This window comes from Dipodomys ordii, unplaced genomic scaffold, assembly GCF_000151885.1.
Source record: "Dipodomys ordii isolate 6190 unplaced genomic scaffold, Dord_2.0 Scaffold26, whole genome shotgun sequence".
Taxonomy (NCBI): domain Eukaryota; kingdom Metazoa; phylum Chordata; class Mammalia; order Rodentia; family Heteromyidae; genus Dipodomys; species Dipodomys ordii.
In genome coordinates this window covers 15,712,560-15,728,338 of record NW_012267242.1, presented here as the reverse complement: position 1 = coordinate 15,728,338, position 15,779 = coordinate 15,712,560, and the positions used below count along the sequence as shown (strand labels likewise).

The 15,779-nt window shown below is 43.2% G+C and overlaps 1 protein-coding gene across 2 annotated transcripts; it reads left to right on the top strand.

Moving 5' to 3' along the window:
- The first annotated feature begins 1,656 nt into the window (after nucleotides 1-1,656).
- Rit1 (Ras-like without CAAX 1) lies at nucleotides 1,657-13,873 on the top strand. Of its 2 annotated transcripts, XM_013015393.1 has the most exons (6): nucleotides 1,657-1,758; nucleotides 2,173-2,320; nucleotides 2,421-2,477; nucleotides 10,903-10,976; nucleotides 11,185-11,376; nucleotides 13,278-13,873. In XM_013015393.1, exons 2-6 carry the CDS (start codon nucleotides 2,215-2,217, stop codon nucleotides 13,506-13,508), a joined length of 660 nt encoding a protein of 219 aa, XP_012870847.1. In that variant the 5' UTR covers nucleotides 1,657-1,758; nucleotides 2,173-2,214; the 3' UTR covers nucleotides 13,509-13,873. The 2 variants fall into 2 exon arrangements, with proteins under 2 accessions (XP_012870847.1, XP_012870848.1); XM_013015394.1 differs by lacking the exon at nucleotides 2,173-2,320.
- The last annotated feature ends 1,906 nt before the right edge of the window (nucleotides 13,874-15,779 follow it).

Here is a 15,779-nt window from a genome sequence, read left to right as displayed (position 1 = left end):
ACTGGAAGTGGTGCTGTAGCTCAAGTGGTAGAGCGCTCACCTTGAGCTGAAGAGCTGAGGGACAGCGCCCAGGCCCAGAGTTCAAGCCCCACGACCGACCAAAAAAAATTTGAACTCCCGACCTTATGCTTCCACTTACTTGAACCATGCCTCCAGTTATTGTTATGGTTATTGTTGAGATAGTATCTTGTGAACTTTACTGTGCTGTTTTTTTTGTTGGTGGTGGTAGTAATGGGGCTTGAACTCAGCCTGGGTGCGGTCCCTTCAGCTCAAGGCTAGCACCCTACCACTGGAGCCACAGCGCCACATATGGCTTTTTCTGCTTATGTGGTGCTGAGGAATTGAACCTAGGGCCTCATGTATGCAAGGCAAGCACTCTACCACTGAGCCACCTTCCCAGCCCAGGGAAGATATTTAGTAGGAAACCAATTTGCAAAAGTCACATAGGAAATCCCAGTGTAGTTTCTTCTAGTGCCTGCATGGAGATAAGAGTCTCACAGACTGGGCTGAGAAGGTGGCTCAGTGGTAAAGTGCTTGCCTTGCATGCATGAGGCCCACCACATAAGCAGAAAAAGTAGGAAGTGGCACTGTGGCTCCAGTGGTAGAGCACTCGCCTTGAGCTGAAGAGCTGATGGACAGTGCCCAGGCCCAGAGTTCAAGCCCCACAACCAAAAAAAAAACTTCCCCATGCTAGGCAGTTTTGTCTCACATCTGTAATCCTAGCTACTCTAATGCTGGGTGAAAGGAACCTTGTTAAAACCAGCACAGGGGCTGAGAAAGTGGCTCAGTGGCAGAGTGTTGGTTCCAGTGGTAGAGTGCGAGCCTTGAGCTGAAGAGCTGAGGGACAGTGCCCAGGCCCAGAGTTAAGGCCCCACAACCACAAACAACAACAAAAAACGGTCTCAGAGACTTTCCTGCCCAGGCTGGCTTTGAACCGTGATCCTCAGATCTTAGCCTCCTGAGTAGCCAGGATTACAGGCATGAGCCATCAGTGCCCAGAACCATATATTTAAAACAAAATTTTCATTTTTTAAAAGGTGCACAGCATTGTAACTAAGGTAATGTGAACATCTTAGAGACTTAGTCTTGTTTTTAAGAATAACTCACTTGGTTACTTTCTTTTGTTCTTTAGAGTAGTAAGGGCTCAGAAAGGGAGGGAGAAAAGGTGAACAAATACAGTCATGGTATTCAGTATACACTATGTGGAATATGAACTATGTGACTTGAGGGCAGGGATGGGATGGGAGGGGGAGATCGGGAAGTGAAAGAGCGGGTGACATTGTCCAAAGAATAAATATACAATCAATACAATTAATAACTTAAAAAAAATAACAATGGGAAACATACTAGGAAGCCATACATACATGCTTTAGTGGTGGGAGGTTGCCCCATTTCCTTGTTAGGGGGTTAAATTTGGTCAGATTAGCCCTAAATTACTCGTTTTGGAAGTCCCCTGCTCCTTTCCCTACTTTGATAAATTTGCTTCCTTGAAGCAACATCCACTTATGTATGTGCAAACCTTGAGAATAATAGGTGGCAGGGGCCCTGCCTTAGCCAGTGGCGGAGCTAGATTTATGGACCTGGGTAGGGAGGCGGGGCGGCGCTGGGCGGCGCTGGGCTGCCCTGCCCCTCCCATTGGGACGCTGGTGGCGCCATCTTACCCAGCCATGGGAGGGTCACAGGTCAGAGCCCGAACCTCCCGTGTCTCCAGCTAGCGAAGGAGCTCCTGGGTGATCAGGAAGGCTTCCTGCTCCAAGGGTACGAACAGCTGGGGCGACCTGGCAGTGGGGCAGATGATGGCGGCGGGCCGGGAGGGCTCTCGGGAGACAGGGAGTAGGCGGGACCTCCGGTACCAAAGGACCCTGCTGTGGCCCACGGGGCAGCCTTTTGGTCCTGCGGTCTCATCCTCACTCGGTTCCTTTCCTACCGGGGTGTTGTTTTGAAAAGAAATTCTAAATTTCTGTCTTCTTATCTTTCCAGAAGAATAAATCCCAAAACCTGTGATGTGTCACAGGACTGAACAGTCTAGGAGAGAGGGTGGAGTTTCTTTCTCAGGGCTGCCAGAAAGGATTGAGTTCTGATCAAGACTGACAGGCAGGAATGTATGAGAAGGTAGAGCTTTCTAGGACTGCCGTCAGGGCGTCTCCATTAAATCATTTCTACTTGTTCTAGGTGGCCCTTCCCCAGGGTGGCCCCTGATTCCGCAAGGGGACAATGGATTCTGGAGCTCGCCCAGTTGCCAGCTGCTGTAGCAGCCCTGCAGGACTGTCCCGAGAGTACAAACTAGTGATGCTGGGCGCTGGTGGTGTGGGGAAAAGCGGTATGTGATACATGTAGCCTCTTCCCAAACCGGATGGGATACAGGCTATTGTGCAAAGTTGGCACTTAATATTCCTTAACTTTCATCTCTTGTTTTGAAGCCATGACCATGCAGTTCATCAGCCACCGATTCCCAGAGGATCATGATCCCACCATTGGTAAGTCAGAGCCTCTCCAAATATCTTAGTGGAAAGTGTGGACATTGCTTTTTGGACTTTTTGGTGGTGTTTAGGGGCTCCCACCTGGAAAAAAACCAAGGAAATACAAGGAATGGGTTACATTCCTTATATTATCATTGTAGTTCTACTCTATTTCTTCAGAAACTTCTTGGAGGCCTATATCCCTCTATTTTCCCTATCTTGGTGGTAAATGGCAAGTAGACCTAGTAATATGAAGCACCTTCTCTGTTATTTTCTCGGAATGTATCCTGAGACAAGAATTCTGGGTAGACAGTTTAGATATTTACTACATACTAATATAGAAATATGTGGTCTTACATTTAACGTGCATTTAGTTATATTTAATGTCCTCTTGAATTCCTTTTTAATTAAAAAAGCAATTTCATTAAAATTGCTTTCATTTCTATCATTGCTGTTTATTTGTTCTTGTTTTTGTTTGGTCAGTCATGGGGCTTGAACTTAGGGCCTGGGTACTGACCCTGAGCTTTTCACTCAGGGCTAGTACTCTACCACTTTGAGCTACAGTGCTATTTCTGGTTAATTGGAGATAAGAGTCTGGGCTGGGAAGTTGGCTCAGTGGTAGAGCGCTTGCCTTGCATGCATGAGGCCCTGGGTTTGATTCCTCAGCACCACATAAGCAAAAAGAAAAAAGCCGGAAGTGGTGCTGTGGCTTGAGCTGAAGAGCTGAGGGACCAGCGCCCAGGCCCAGAGTTCAAGCCCCACGACCGGACCCAAAAAAAAAAAGAGTCTCACGGACTTTTCTGCCCGGGCTGGCTTTGAACCATGATTTTCAGATTTCAGCCTCCTGAGTAGCTAGGATTACGGGTGTGAGCCATTGGTGCCCAGCACTTTTTGGTGTTTGATTGGAGATAAGTCTCAGATTTTATTGCACAGGCTGGCTTCAAATTGCAATCTAAATTGTGCTGGTACGAGAGCTTGAACTCAGGGCCTAGGTTTTGTCCTTGAGCTATTTTGCTCAAGAATAGTGCTGTGCCACTTGTGCCACAGCTCTGCATCCAGCTTTTTGGTGGTTAATTGGAAATAAGAGTCTCATGGCTTTCCTGCCACAATCCTCAGATCTCAGTCTCCTAAGTAGCTAGGATTACAGGCATGAACCACCAGTCAGTGCCTGGCTGGCTGGACTCTTGGAATCCACTAAAGTTTACTCTGAAACAGTACAGTTAGTAGTGTGAGCTGGGCACCAGTGGCTAATGCCTATAGTCCTAGCTACTCAGGAACTTGAGATCTGAGAATCATGGGTTAATGCTATCCTGGGCAGAAAAGTCCAATTAGTCTTTTAGTTCCAATTACCAAAAATGCTGGAAGTGGAGCTATGTGGCTCAGGTAGTAGAGGGCTAGCTTTGAACAACAAATCTCAGGTACAATGCCCAGCCCAGAGTTCAAGCCCCAGGATCAGCTCACAGACACAAACACACTCTCACACATACACACAGTAATGATGTTATAAAACTTAAAAATATAATTGTAGCTTATCTCTATAAAGTTAAACTTACTGTTTGGAGGAAGATGGAAAAGAGAAATAGGGGAAACTTCTTTGAAAAATAAAACATCTAAGCCGGGAGCCTGTGGCTCACACCTATAATCCTAGCTACTGAGAAGGCTGAGATCTGAGGATCACCGTTCAAAGCAAGCCAGCCCTGGCAGAAAAGTCCGTGAGACTCTATCTCTAATAAACCACTAGAAAACTGGAAGTGGTTCTGTGGCTTAAACAGTAGAGCGCTCGCCTTGAGCTGAAGAGCTGAGGGACAGTGTTGAGGCCCAGAGTTCAAGCCCCATGACCAACAAAACAAAAACAAAAAACATCTTTTTGTAACCAGGTACTGGTGGCTAACACTTATAATCCTAGACACTCAGTAAGCTGAGATCTAAAAATCTCAGTTCAAAGCCAGCCCAGGAAAACAATTTCCAGACACTCTTTGGATAATCAGCAAAAAGCCAGAACTGAAGGCATGTCTTCAGCTAGTAGTAAGTGAAAAAGCTGAGAGCTCAAGGGCCCTGAGTTCAAGCCCTGTACACTCTCTCTCTCTCTCTCTCTCTCTCTCTCTCTCTGTCTCTCTCTCACACACACACACACATCTTTTCATAAATGTTTTAGGTATAAATTATAAGCTGGTGGCCAGGTGCCAGTGGCTCACACCTGTAATCCTAGCTACTCAGGAGGCTGAGATCTGGGAATTTTGGTTCAAAGCCAGCCTGAGTAGGAAAGGCCATGAAACTCTTATCTCTAATAAACCACCATAAAACTGGAAGTGGCACTGTGGCTCAAGTGGTAGAGCACTCACCTTGAGCTGAAGATCTAAGGGATAGTGCCCAGGCCCAGAGTTCAAGTACCGTGAACAACAATAAATAAATAAATAAAATAATCTTGCATTTCTCCTGTATCTACAAACATATTAAACTATCAGGTTGTTGTTGTTTTTGTTTTTTTCCCCTCGGTTGTGGTGCTTGAACCCTGGGTTTGGGTGCTGTCCCTGCTCTCTCCAGCTCAAAGTGAGCCTTCTACCTCTTGAGCCACAATGCCACTTCTGGTTTTCTAGTGGTTTATTGGAGATAAGAGTCTCACAGACTTTACTGCCTGGCCTGGCTTTGAACTGTGATCCTCAGATCTCAACCTCCTGAGTAGGTATGAGCCACCAGTACCCGGTTAGGTTTTTTTTCTTTTAATATCTTAGTGAGTATCAATTTTGTTATATTTTTTGAGACAGGGTCTTGCTGTATAACTCAGGCTGACTCCAAATTCATGCTTTTTCTGAGTTCTGGGATTATAGTGATATGCCACCAAGCTCATTGCCAGTTTTTAAAAATGCTTTTTAACTATATTTTGGCATTAACTCAGATTTAAACATTTTTTGGCATTCAGATTTATTGAGAAACAAATCACAGCAGTTGGTAAGCAACAGTATTTCCCTTTTCTAGATTTAACTCTGTATGTAAGCCATCTTTTAGTTTCTATTTTAGATTAAAGATTAGTGAGACAACTTTTTTTTGTCATATTTTTTATAGTTAGTAGAACTTAAAGGCCATATAATGAAGGCTTTTTTGCTAAGAGTTCTAAGGGTCAAACTAGAGATTAACTCTGTAAGTATGAGTCAGCTGATTTGAACTTCCACAAAAGGAAGCAGAAAAACAAGTAGAGCCAGCCTATTGAACTCTCTTACAACCCAGGCATGTGGGGCCTGGACTTCTTCCACTTGAAGCACTTCACTTACTTCCTTGTATATAGTAATATCTTCTCCCATTCTCCCATGTCTTTTTTTTTTTTTTTTTTGCCAGTCCTGGGGCTTAAACTCAGGACCAGGGCACTGTCCCTGAATTTTTTCTCTCAAAGCTAACACTCTTACTACTTGAGACACAGCTGTACTTCCAGCTTTGTGGTGGTTAATTAGGTTTTTGTTGTTGTTGTTTGTCCTGGGGCTTGAACTCTGGGCTTGGGCGCTGTCCTTGTGCTCTTCAGCTCAAGGCGAGCGCTCTACTGCTTGTGCCACAGCACCACTTCCTGTGGTGGTTAATTAGATATAAGAGTTTCACAGACTTTCCTGCCCAGGTTGGTTTTGAACCTCAATCCTATAATCCCAATCTCCTGTGTAGCTAGGATTATAGGTATGAGCTACTGGTGCCCAGCTTCTCCCATGTCTTTTGCAGTCTTTAATTCCTGATTGTTTGCAGAATTCTAGTAAAGGGATCTTTTTTTTTTTTTTTTGGTCAGTTGTGGGCCTTGAACTCAGGGCCTAAGCACTGTCCCTGAACTTCTTTCCTCAAGGCTAGAGCTCTATCACTGACCACAGACAGCATCACTTGGAGATAAGAGTCTCACAGATTACCTTGCCAGGGCTGGCTTTAAACTGTGATCCCAACTCTCAACTTCTGAGTACCTAGGATTACAGGTGTGAGCCACTGGGTCATTTTGTTTGTTCTTTTTAAATTTTTTTCTTTATCTTTTTTTTTGGTCGGTCATGGGGCTTGAACTCTGGGCCTGGGCGCTGTCCCTCAGCTCTTAGCTCAAGGCGGGCACTCTCCCACTTGAAGCACAGCTCCATTTCTGGTTTTCTGAGTAGTTTTTTGGAGATAAGAGTCTCATGGACTTCCCTGTCTAAGCTGGCTTTGAACCATGATCTTCAGATCTCAGCCTCCTGAGTAGTTAGCATTACAGGCATGAGCTACCAGCACCCAGCTGTCTCTAAGCTTTTTTGCTTAAGGCTAGTTAGTGTTCTACCACTTGAGCCACAGCTCCACTTCCTTAAAATTTTTTCTTAAGTGCTATTCTCCGCAAAGACTAAGAATTTCACTGTCATTTCTAAACCACAATAAAAAGCTAATATGATCCTTAGGGAGTTGTTATTATTATTGTTATTATTTGGTAGTACTGGAGTTTGAACTCAGAGCTTCAAGTAAGTGCTCTACCACTTGAATTATACCCACAGACTAGGAGGTTATATCTTTTTTGTTGTTGTTGTTGGTGGTGGTAGTGGTGGCGGTGGTCATGGGCCTGAATTCTGGGCCTGGGCGCTGTCCCTCAAGGCTAGTGCTCTACCACTTGAGCCACAGTGCCACTTCCGCTTTTTTCTTCTTGCTTATGTGGTGCTGAGGAATCAAACCCAGGGCCTCATGCATGCAAGGCAAGCACTCTACCGCTGAGCCACCTTCCCAGCCCCAGGTGTTACATCTTGTTTTGGGGGGGGGTCTGGTCTTGGAGCCTGAACTCTGGGCTTGGATGCTATCCCTCAGCAATTCAGCTCAAGGCTAGCATGCTACCACTTGAGCCATAGCATCACTTCCAGCTTTTTTTTTTTCCTGCTTATGTGGTGCTGAGGGATCGAACCCAGGGCCTCATGCATGCAAGGCAATTGCTCTATCACTGAGCCACCTTTCCAGCCCTATGGGGTTACATCTTAATATAAAGAAAAGTAGGAGTGAGGGAGGATACTATGTTATTTTCAGTATGATTCTCAGAAGGATTTCTTCTGGTTCAGACTTCAGCTGCTGTTTTCTACAAAGCCAGTGAGTATTCTGCAGGACCCAGCTTATGCAGAGTGTGCTTGTGTGTGTAGCACAAAATAGAAACAGTTCCTGTTTTGTTTTTTGGTGGAGTTTTTTTTTTTTGGGGGGGGTATGTATTGTAATAGGTGTTTTGTTTCATTTTCTGGTTCTGGGAATCTAAATCAGAGACTCTACCATGGAGCTATAATCTGTAGTTTTATTATATCAAGTTCAGAACATTGGTCTAGGATTCAAACTATTGTAGTTCTATGAATAAAATCAGTATATAAGTTAGTATCACTTTAGAACTCAGGGTCATACCACATGCTGGTGGCTTACACCTGTAATCGTAGCTACTCTGGAAGCTGAGATCTGACGATTGAGGTTTGAACCTCCACCCTCACCCCACTAGGCAGAAAAATCCAGGAAACTTTTTTTTTTTTTTGGTCGGTCATGGGGCTTGAGCTCTGGGCTTGTACGTTGTCCTTGTGCTCTTCAGCTCAAAGCGAGCGTTGTACTGCTTGAGCCACGTCACCACTTCCGGTTTCCTAGTAATTTATTGGAGATAAGAGTCTCATGGACTTTCCTGCTCGGGCTGGCTTTGAACCGTGATCCTCAGATCTCAACTTCCTGAGCAGCTAGGATTACAGGGGTGAGCCACCGGCACCCGACTCCAGGAGACTCTTATCTTCAGTTAGCCACCAAAAAGCCAGAAGTGGAGCTGCAGCTCAAGTTGTATAGTACCAGCCTTGAGCTGAGAATGCTGGGATAGCCTTAGGCCCTAAGTTGCAGTGTACACACACACACACACACACACACACACACAAAACCACAAACATATACATACATATACATATATATATGAATATGGTTTTTTTGTTTTGTTTTGTTTGTTTTTTAGTGTCAGTTGTTTCCTTTTGTGGTACTGGGGATTGAAACCAGGACTCTATGTATTAGGCAAGCAGCACTCCTATCACTATACTAAGCTGCACTCATGGCCAAATAAGGTACTTTTTGTTTTTAATCAATCTATTCCCTTTCCACCCAATCAGTTCTTTTCTTTTTTCGTTTTGTGCCAGTACTGGAGCTTGAACTCAGACCCTTCCCCATTTCTTTTCATTCAAGCCTGATATTCTATCACTTGAGCCACACCTCCATTTTTTTTTTTTGCCAGTTAATTGGAGATAAGAGTTTTTCAGAGACTTGGAATGTGGCTTAGTGGAAGAGTGCTTGCCTAGCATGCATGAAGCCCTGTGTATGTACCACATACACAGAAAAAGCCGGAAGTGGCTCTGTGGCTCAAGTGATAAAGTACTAGCCTTGACCAAGAGAAGCTTAAGACAGTGCCCAGGCCCTGAGTTCAAGCCCCAGGACTGGCCAAAAAAAAAAAAAAAAAAGAGTCTTTCAGATTTATATACCCAAACTGACTTTGAATTGTGGCCACCAGTACCCAGCTCCCAATCTGTAACTTTTCTGAAAGTGTTATATATGCAGTAGCAAATTCTTCAGTCTTGAGTTGTTATATGCCAAGCATTGTGGTAGACCCCTGAGATAGAATGCAAGCAAAAAAGGCAAAGTATCTGCACTGAGTTTATAATTCAGTACATTTTATTTTAAATTTGTTTGTCTACAAACTTTAATTAGAACTATAACTTTTTTTTTTTTTTGGTTGACTGTGAGGGCTGAACTCTGGGCCTGGGCACTATCCCTAGGCTCTTCAGCTCAAGGCTAGCACCCTACCACTTGAGCCACAGTGCCACTTCCAGCTTTTTTCTGCTTATGTGGTGCTGAGAAATCAAACCCAGGGCCTCATGCCTGCAAGGCAAACACTCTACCACTGAGCCAACTTCCCAGCCCTAGAATTATAACTTTAACTTGTGTATGCTGTGAGCAAAAAGCTGACCCCCCCAGGGCCAGTATCAAAAAAAAAATTAAAAGGAAATACATTGATATATAAGTAGCAGTCGTTTTAGTAATGAAAGTATTAAGTGAATTTTTTCTCTTACATTTTACTTTTCTGTGTTTGCTAAGATTACTATAGTAATGCACAGAAAATAAGCTGGACAGTCAGGTGCTGGTGGCTCATGCCTGTAATTCTAGCTACTCAGGAGGCTGAGATCTGAGGATAGAGGTTCAAAACCAGCCCGGACAGGAAAGTTGGTGAAATTCTTATTCTAGTTCCAGAAATGGTGCTGTGGCTCAAGGAGTAGAGTACTCACCTTGAGCTGAGGAGCTCAGGGATAATGCCCAGGCCCTGAGTTCAAGCCCCACAACTAACAAAAAAGAAAGAAAAAAATGGGAGTTGGAAATGTAGCTTAGAGGCAGAGTGCTTTCCTAGCATGTTTGAGGTACCTGTACTGCAATAAACAAACAAATAAACATGCATAGATTTGCTTTCATGAAGTGTTGGGTTCAGTGCCTGATACTGCAGTAATCAAACAAATAAACATGCATAGATTTGCTTTTATAAAGAATTATGAGGGGGGCTGGGAAGGTGGCTCAGTGGTAGAGCGCTTGCCTTGCATGCATGAGGCCCTGGGTTCGATTCCTCAGTACCACATAAGCAAAAAGAAAAAAAAAAGCCGGAAGTGGTACTGTGGCTCAAGTGGTAGAGCGCTAGCCTTAAGCTGAAGAGCTGAGGGAGAGCGCCCAGGCCCAGAGTTCAGACCCCACAACCAGACCCCCCCCAAAAAAAAAAGAATTATGAGGGGCTGGGAAGGTGGCTCAGTGGTAGAGCACTTGCCTTGCATGCTTGAAGCCCTGGGTTCGATTCCTCAGCACCACATAAACAAAAAGAAAAAAGCCAGAAGTGGCGCTGTGGCTCAAGTGGTAGAGCGCTAGCCTTGAGCTGAAGAGCTGAGGGACAGCACCCATGACTGGACCCAAAAAATAAAAAAGAATTATGACTATATGGACTATTTAGACAACAATGAACTAAATTATGTTTTTTTTTCTGTTTTTGTAGTTTTTTGTCTTTGGCAGTACTGGGCTTTACTCTTACCAGGCAGGTGCTCTATTGCTTGAACCACTCCTATAACCTTTTTTCTATAGTATGAAAATGAAAAGAAAGGGTGGGATGCAGCTCAGTGGTAGAGTGCTTGCCTAACATGTGAAAGGCCCTGGGTTTAATCCCTAGTACCACACAAAAACAAAGAGGGATTATAATATATATTTATATAATTAAATATATAGTCTTTGGGCCTTGAATTTAGGGCCGAGGCATTGACTGAGCCTTTTTGCTCAAGGCTAGTGGTTGAAACACTTTTACCTGGGCATGAGCAGCACAATTTTTATTAGCACATATTAATTGTGCAATATAAGGGGTTTCATTATTAAGATGAACTTTCAAATAGATATTTCCAACTGCATGCATAGTTTTATGTTATACCTTTCTTCCCTCCTGTAGAGGATGCTTATAAAATCCGGATCCGCATTGATGATGAGCCTGCCAATCTGGACATTTTGGATACAGCTGGACAGGTATTAAATCCCAGAATGCTACACGTAGAGTTTTTCACTGTTACAAAAGGGAGGGGAAGGTTTATTCAGAGAAGGTCACTAGTTTGTCTCTTAATTTTTCATGCACTCTGACTCAGGATAGCAGGTAATTGACATGCCACTTCTTTATCTGAAATAAATAGCAGTTCTAAGTTGCATCAATATATTATTGACCCTTGTTTCCTTCTAGGCAGAGTTTACAGCCATGCGGGATCAGTATATGAGGGCAGGAGAAGGGTTTATCATCTGTTACTCTATCACTGATCGCCGAAGTTTCCATGAAGTTCGGGAATTTAAACAGCTTATTTATCGAGTTCGACGTACTGATGATACACCTGTGGTTCTTGTAGGAAACAAATCTGATCTAAAACAGCTAAGACAGGTAAGGGAAACAACGAAGACATCAATAATCTTGTGGCATCATTCATTTTTGGTTTCTTGGTTTACAAATTTCTTTGCCTTAAAATAGAAAATAAAAATTAACTTCTTTCTATCTGAAAATTTCTCTATAACTCCTAATTTGGTATTGTTATGAATAATATCTGGATTTTTGGAATCAGCTTACAGGACAGAATCCATAAAATTATAATTCAGTGACAAATAGAAAACCCATTAAATGTAAGGTTGTATAATGTTCATTTCCTAAAACTTCAGGAAATAGATGTTAATGTTACAACAGGAAAAACTAAGATCAGATTTTATGGTATATTACTGAGGAGAATTCTTAGTCCAGGAAGAGGAAACTGAGACTAATTGTAGAAGATTTTAGAATAAATGATACCTTCAAGTAGCAATGACTGAAATTTTGCTGTTTGAGAATGGCCATGGTACACTTGGGTATAGTCTCAGCACATGGCAGTCAGGAGGATCATGAGTTTGAGGCTAGCTTGAGCTACATAGAGCCTTTGCCTGAAATCCTACCTACTCAGAAGGCTGACATTGGAAGGATTGTAGTTTGAAGCCATCCTATGCAGAAAAGTCCAAGAAACTCTGACTCCAATTAACAAAAAACTGTGCCAGGCGCCAGTAGCTCACAGGAGGCTGAGATCTGAAGATTAAGGTTCAAAGCCAGCCCAGACAGGAAAATCCTTGAGACTCTTACCTTCAATTAACTACCAAAATGCCAGAAGTAGAGATGTGACTCAAAGTGGCAGAGGACTAGCCTTGCGCAAAAGAGCTTAGGGACAGAACCCAAGACCTGAGTATAACCCCACAACTGACAAAAAAAAAAGCTGTGCTGGAGGTGTGGCTCAAGTGACAGAGCACCAGCCAGGTACAATCAAGATAAGCAAGAGTCAGGTACTGGTGGCTCATACCTGTAATCCTATCTACTCTGGAGGCTGAGATCTGAGGATCGCAGTTCAAAGCCAGTTCAGGCAAAAAGTTCACGAGAAACTTATCTCCAATTTATCACCAGAAAACTGAAAGTGGTAGAGCACTAGCCTTGAGCAAAAGAGCTCAGGGACAGCGCCCAGGTCCCAAGTTCAAGCCGCATGACTGATAAAAACAAAAAAAGAGGTGAGCTGCATGCACTGAGTATCAGTCCTGGTACTAACACACTTAACACACATACATACGAGAGAGAGAGAGAGAGAGAGAGAGAGAGAGAGAGAGAGGAGAGAGAGAGGGGGGAGGGGGCTGGGAAGGTGGCTCAGTGGTAGAGTGCTTGCCTTGCATGCATGAGGCCCTGGGTTCGATTCCTCAGCACCACATAAGCAGAAAAAGCCGAAGTGGCACTGTGGCTCAAGTGGTAGAGCACTAGCTGAAGAGCTGAGGGACAGTGTCCAGGCCCAGGGTTCAGGCCCCATGACTGACCCCTCCCCCCCCAAAAAAAAAGAAGTCATATATCATGTATCCACTCTTCAAATTATGTAAGTCCCTGTTTTCCTGCTCTCTGATGTCACATATCCACAGCTGAGGAATTGAGTCTTCTTCCTATTAAAGTATTTAGCTCATTGGTTTTCTTTCTTTTTCTTTTTTTTAAATGATGCATACTGGGGCCTGGATTCAAGCTCTTGCTTGGCTTTTTCTGTTCAAGGCTGGTACTCTACCACTTGAGTCACACCTCTGCTTCTGGCTTTTTTGGTGTTTAATTGGAGAGAAGAGTCTCATTAACTTTTCTTCCCCAGCTGCCTTTGAACCACAATCTTCAGATCTTATCTTCCTGAGTGGCTAGGATTACACGTGTGAGCCACCAGCACCCATCCCCATTCACTCTTTTCCATAGTTGTAATTGTGTTCCATTACATCATTATAAACTTTCTCATGTTTATTCTTTTAAAGGTTACCAAGGAAGAAGGATTGGCTCTGGCCCGAGAATTTAGCTGTCCTTTTTTTGAAACGTCTGCTGCATACCGCTACTACATTGATGATGTTTTCCATGCCCTTGTACGAGAGATACGTAGGAAAGAAAAGGAGGTGGTACTGGCCATGGAGAAAAAATCTAAACCCAAAAGCAGTGTTTGGAAGAGGCTGAAATCACCATTCCGGAAGAAGAAAGATTCAGTAACTTGAAGGGAAGATGAGAAGTGTTTATCTGTGAACTGCATTGTTTAATCCCCACAGTCCAGTAAACTGCAATCATGAGCATGGTATTTGCTCTTTCTCCTGTTATGACTGTTGTTTTTAAATGCAACTGAGGAGGGGAATTATGTCTACTAGGAATTTCAATGATTGATATTTAAAGTATTATCTCTTAGATGATTCTGATTTATTAACCCAGTGGAGTACTGTCTGCTTTTAAGTTGTTACATTAGAATTTGATATATCATTTTTTGAGTTATGTTGCTGATAATTAACTAGTGCAAATTGTTTATACCCAAGAGAACATGTATACCATATGTATTTGATTAAGTTCACAAGAAAAATTTTGTGCTGTACGTTCCCCATCCTTCAACTTCTTTTCCGGGACTAGCTTACAGGAGGACCTCAGTTTGTATGTTTCCTCTATACCTTCTGGAGACAGAACAAAAATAGGGAGATCAATGCGAAAGTACAGTAAATAACTGTCAGAATGATTTATAAGTTATGGAGGAATGAGATTTGGGGAAGTGTGGCTTTAATCTTTCCCAGGGAAGACTTGGCTAGAGAAAGGTAGGTTAAAGGAATGTTCCAATTTGAGCATGGCCTTTCTGAGAAGGATAAATTGAACTCAAAGGCACTGTGATGGGTAAGAACAGTCATTGAAAATGTAATGAAGGTTTCTCCTAGAAGGTTCTTTTTACTTTTCAGAGTTTTATCTTTTTTTACCTTTGGAGCTAAGAACTGGTAATCATTACTGGATCATTAGACTTCTGTCTTAATACTTACTTGGGACAACTATTGCCTTGTACAAGTTGATTGTGTCTTTACAGATGCACATACCAAGACATTTATGAACTGGTCATGCTTCCCCTTATCTCCCTGGCCTGGCAGAATGTTTTTTAGCTCTTTGTTAATCCAACTGCATTTTCCATACTGAGGCAATATCAGGAGTAGGAATAAAATTGTGTATGAGTCTGTTTGACCTCCATAGTGCTCTAAGAACGCCCATGGTATTGCTGTTTGTTGGGTCAGTCTTGAAGCTTTAATGTCACATATATATATTGGGTTTATAATACTGACAGTATCTTCTGAGGACCTTCCTAAAAGTTCATATCAAGATTGTCTGAGCTTGACAAAGTTTAGCCTAAGAGAGTGCCATTTTCTCCCAGTACATACTTGAGAAATATTCTTAGAAACTAAGGCTTTAAATAATTGGCTGTGCCAGGCGCCGGTGGCTCATGCCTGTAATCCTAGCTACTCAGGAAGCTGAGATATGAGGATCGAGGTTCAAAGCCAGCCCAGGCAGGAAAGTCCATGAGCCTCTTATCTCCAATAAACTACTAGAAAACTGGAAATGGCGCTGTGGCTCAAGGGGTAGAGCATTCACCTTGAGCTGAAGAGCACAGGGACAGCGCCCAAGCCCAGAGTTCAAGCCCCACAACCGACAAAAAAAAAAAAAAATTGGCTGTGCATTTTCTGTTTTAGGATGAGGATTATTTTGATATCTGAACTTTAGGTGATTAGAAAAGAGTCAGTGCAGAAGTTCTGAGTCATGCCCATGGATGGATTATTCATTGGTCTTCTTTAAACTCTCAGAAGATAACTATATAGTACTTAGAAAACCCACAGTTTGGCTGGAGTTGTAGTTGAAGTGCCTAGAGCACCTTGCCTAGGAAGTATGAGGCCTTGAGTTCAAACCCCAATACTTTCCCTGCCCCCCCCCAAAAAAAAGCCCACAGCTCAACTCATTATTTTCCATTGTTTAAGTAGAAGTAGGAAGATAGGTAATTGTGTCCTTCTTTACAAATTAATGGCATATGGTTTAGATGTAAAGCAAAGCAACTGTTAGAACTTTTTTCTTGTCTTTTATCTTTTTTTTTTTTTTTTGGTTGTAGAGCTTGAACTCTGGGCCTGGGCGCTGTCCCTCAGCTCTTCAGCTCAAGGCAAGCACTCTACCACTTGAGCCACAGCACTACTTCCGGCTTTTTCTGTTTATGTGGTGCTGAGGAATCGAACCCAGGACCTCATGCATGCAAAGCAAGCACTCTACCACTGAGCCACCTTTCCAGCCCCTCCACCCCCTTTTTTCTCTTTTTCTTTTTCTTTTCTTTTTTGATGCCAATAATGGGGCTTGAACTTCAGGCTTGGGTGCTGCCTCCTGGCTCTTTTGCTCAAGGCTAAGTGCTTTACCACTTGAGCCACAGATCCACTTGCAGCTGTGTGTGTGTGTGTGTGTGTGTGTGTGTGTGTGTGTGTGTGTGT